This window comes from Lactuca serriola, chromosome 8 (genome assembly GCF_051521515.1).
Source record: "Lactuca serriola cultivar US96UC23 chromosome 8, Lser_US96UC23_V15, whole genome shotgun sequence".
NCBI lineage: Eukaryota > Viridiplantae > Streptophyta > Magnoliopsida > Asterales > Asteraceae > Lactuca > Lactuca serriola.
In genome coordinates this window covers 336,130,928-336,134,461 of record NC_136415.1, presented here as the reverse complement: position 1 = coordinate 336,134,461, position 3,534 = coordinate 336,130,928, and the positions used below count along the sequence as shown (strand labels likewise).

General features: G+C 36.2%; 1 protein-coding gene across 1 annotated transcript; it reads left to right on the top strand.

Moving 5' to 3' along the window:
* Positions 1 to 529: 529 nt before the first annotated feature.
* LOC145069808 (Polyketide cyclase / dehydrase and lipid transport protein) lies at positions 530 to 3,163 on the top strand. The gene is made up of 7 exons (XM_079016755.1): positions 530 to 853; positions 1,158 to 1,257; positions 1,572 to 1,667; positions 1,758 to 1,810; positions 2,467 to 2,515; positions 2,673 to 2,720; positions 2,800 to 3,163. Exons 1-7 carry the CDS (start codon positions 630 to 632, stop codon positions 2,884 to 2,886), a joined length of 657 nt encoding a protein of 218 aa, XP_078872881.1. The 5' UTR covers positions 530 to 629; the 3' UTR covers positions 2,887 to 3,163.
* The last annotated feature ends 371 nt before the right edge of the window (positions 3,164 to 3,534 follow it).

The following is a 3,534-nucleotide window of genomic DNA, read 5'->3' as shown; positions in this document are numbered from 1 at the left end:
AAAAAACCTTTTAGGCTATCCGGAGTCGATAGAAACCCACGCGTGGAACGCCTACGTGGCATCCAAAAGACCCGTAAACACCACCCCAAGAGCTGGTGACTTGGGCGTGGCGTGAGTTCGCGTGAGTGTAAAGACGAAGCAAGACGACCAATAGAAAATAAGTATAGCAATAACGTCGCTTTCTTCCCTTTACTTTTTTTATTGAAGTTACATCTATGGTCCCTGGAAATATTTTTTATATCTTATTATACCCTTATACTTCTCTCTATATATATATATATATATATATATATATATATATATATATATATATATATATATATATATTATTTAACATAATGTTAAGAAAATAAAAAATAAAAAAATGAAAGATGTTAGTGTTGACCATTTTCATTAAGAGAGTGGGTTGGTGACGAAGATGATATAGTATAAATATGACATTACTTTTCCGATAAGTTTGTTGTGACCACTCCATTTAACCTTAAAATCCTCTAAATGTGGCAAGGGTCGGTGTGTGGGTGGGGTCAACAAAGCCAAAGGAATGCTCCTCCACAGAAATTTGATGATCTCAAACTCTGTCATTCATCGGCCCCTTCTCCCTCGGCTCACATTCCTCCGCCTTTTTTCCAATGTCGCCCTCTGCCGCCGTCTTCTCTGTTTACCCGTCATCGGCCATCGAAACCCTCAGAACAACTAGGATCACAGACAGACACATGCCACCACCACCATCATCATCATCTTCATTTTCTCCTTTCCTTGGTATCACTCTCAAACGAGCCTCGCTTCGGTCAATCAATCACGGTAGTAACATGCCACGACGCACCACGCTCCTCATGGAATGGCAGGACTGCACGTACTTCTCTTCTATTTAATCCCCTAATGCGTTCGTTTCCTAAACCATTTTCCCCCTTTCAAATCTCGAAACTAATGGCATCTAAATGCGTACATTTAGGACTTGGTCTTATTCTCTAGGTTATTATTACTTTTTACTTCTCGAAGCTAACATAGTTTGTTAATTAAAGAGGGAAGCAGTTTTTGTCGGTTCAAAATTTATATAATGATGATCTCAAATCTGGAACTATTCTTTTCCAGTTTCAGTTAGGCTAAAATCTGATTTGCACTTTTCATTTCAATCTTCTAGTAATTGATTTATGCAGGGTTAAAATGGAAATCGATGTACCAATTTCGGTAGCCTATAATTGCTATTTGGATAGGGAAGCGATCCCTCGTTGGATGCCCTTCATTTCATCTGTCAAGGTGCTTGCTAATTCTCGTACATGCTTCGAAGTCTATCTTTGTTGTTTGGTTGCTAAATTTGAACATTTGTATTGTTTTGTTTCTGCCTGTGTTTTCATTGTCTGTTGTTACCTACTGTCAAGTATACGGATACCTCATCTGCATCTGATGACCAAACTAGGCACTAGTTATTGTTGAATTATATGGTCCTAACTCCTATCAACGAATATGTTATTTGAGAATCCATATTTTGCCTTAGCACCTCGGTATTGACTATTGAGTATGGTTATATTAGTTGTTTCTGTATTTAGCTAATCCCAGTCTGGTGCTTTCAGATATTAGAAGAGAAGCCTGAGTTATCACGGTGGTCTCTAAAGTATAGCGCATTTGGGCGTGATCTTGAATTCTCTTGGCTTGCTCGTAATATGCAGGTAAGTGTATGTGTACCCCTTCCTCTACAGTACAACTACAAACTGCTTTCTCAATTCTCAAATCCCAGTGTTGATTGTTGAATCTTGCAGCCAATCCCAAATCAAAAAATCCACTGGAGATCTTTAGAAGGTCTGCCTAATAGGTAAGATGGTTCTATGCTACATTATACAAAGCAGAAGCCAGAGTGTCCTCATTGTTGTTGATAATTTGATCTCCTTTCAGACCGGGCATAAGGTCCATGCAATTGACTTAGGCATATAGTTATATAATGATCTATAGATTTGTTTGTGTATGCAAAGAACGAGGGAGTGAGGGAGAAAAGGTTTTACTTTTAGAAACATTAGTTATGAGGCTGTTGCCCAAATATTATACCAAGTTTAATGAAACACTACAACTGGAACCATCTAGCCTGGAGATTTGACATAATTCCTAAAGCCCAAGGTACAATTTATAAATCTAAATGATACCAATGAAGAAAAGAAAAAAATTCTTAATGATATTAGCTATATGTTTGTCTTTGTGTGAATTTGAAATTTAATGCATCAAGAATAGCATTTTTACACAGGGAGGTACAAAGTGTGTTGCTTTTACAATCTAATTGGGGGGGATAAGTTAATGAAAATAGCACGACTTATGAAAAGCAAAGAAATCACACAATTCTAGTCGATATGAGCAACAAAGCATCTGTCCCTTGTGTTGCTAATTTTTTGTGGAGAATGACCAACATTGGTTTGTTAGTTAATCTTGGAGTATATAATATATATGAGAATGTTGAAAAGCTTGTTTTTGTGGTTGCAGAGGAGCTGTACGATTTTTTCCCAAAGGTTCTTCATCATGCTTAGTTGAAGTAAGTCCCCTTGCCTAAATACTTAGTTGGTTTTTTTTTTTTTTTTTTTTTAATCATGGCAACTTGCTTACCCGCTTACATGATGAGGATAAGAAAAGATGAAGCGTGTATTACTTGCTTGATCAATCGTTTAATGATGTGATTTTCCTTTTTACAGCTAACTGTTTCATATGAAGTACCTCAATTATTGGCCCCTGTGGCATCTGTAAGTCTGTAGATTTTATTTGAGATATATCTTATATATGAGTGGGAGGGGGTATGTAACATGATTTGTCTTTAAGCAGGCGCTACAACCTTTCCTTAAGAATTTGCTGGGAAACGGCTTGGAAAGGTTTGCAAATTTTGCAAGGACATACCAGCATGAGTCTTGATACAACACAAAACATTCATCATATTATCTTTTTCTCCCGGTAAAATGTGAAGAAGCTGTGTAAATTCATTCTGTCATGGTGATGGTGATGGTGATGATATGTTTAGACTTTAGATAGATACTTTTCCATTAAGGAAAATATTATAAAACAATCATTTTTCGGCTCACCCATTTATTTACAGCGGACTCCATGTATGTATGTATTAAAAACACAACTAATATTCTCCCTCCCTCTGCTTGTTTTGCTGACTTATCAAATGGGTTATTTACATGTCCCATTTATGGTTTTGTTTTTTATTTTGATTTAGGTTTAGGTTTAGGTTTGTTTGTTTTGTTGGGTTTGTTGAAGATTCATATTAAAAGAAGATGGTTTCCCTGAAATAAATTCTTATACATATACGGATTTTGGGACGAAGATAGAACAGGATTTTATATGCTAATATATCCAAATACAAACACAAACCCAAATTGTTAGTTTGAAGAAGATTGTATAGGGTTTTGGGTCTTAGGCTTCGGATCCAAACACAAACACCTTCAAAATTGTCACATTTTGTATTTGGTGTATATGATCAACATCTCCTTTGCTCAGATCTCAATCACAAGCATTGCATATCAACAAATTCTTTGGGTTTGAGTTTTAAAATTGAAA

What these genes read in the sequence shown, in the direction of transcription:
- LOC145069808 (XM_079016755.1), top strand. Translation starts at nt 630, where the DNA reads ATGTCGCCCTCTGCCGCCGTCTTCTCTGTTTACCCGTCATCGGCCATC. An exon ending in ATGGAATGGCAGGACTGCAC is followed by an intron (nt 854 to 1,157) that starts GTACTTCTCTTC and finishes TGATTTATGCAG; the next exon opens with GGTTAAAATGGAAATCGATG. An exon ending in TTAGAAGGTCTGCCTAATAG is followed by an intron (nt 1,811 to 2,466) that starts GTAAGATGGTTC and finishes TTGTGGTTGCAG; the next exon opens with AGGAGCTGTACGATTTTTTC.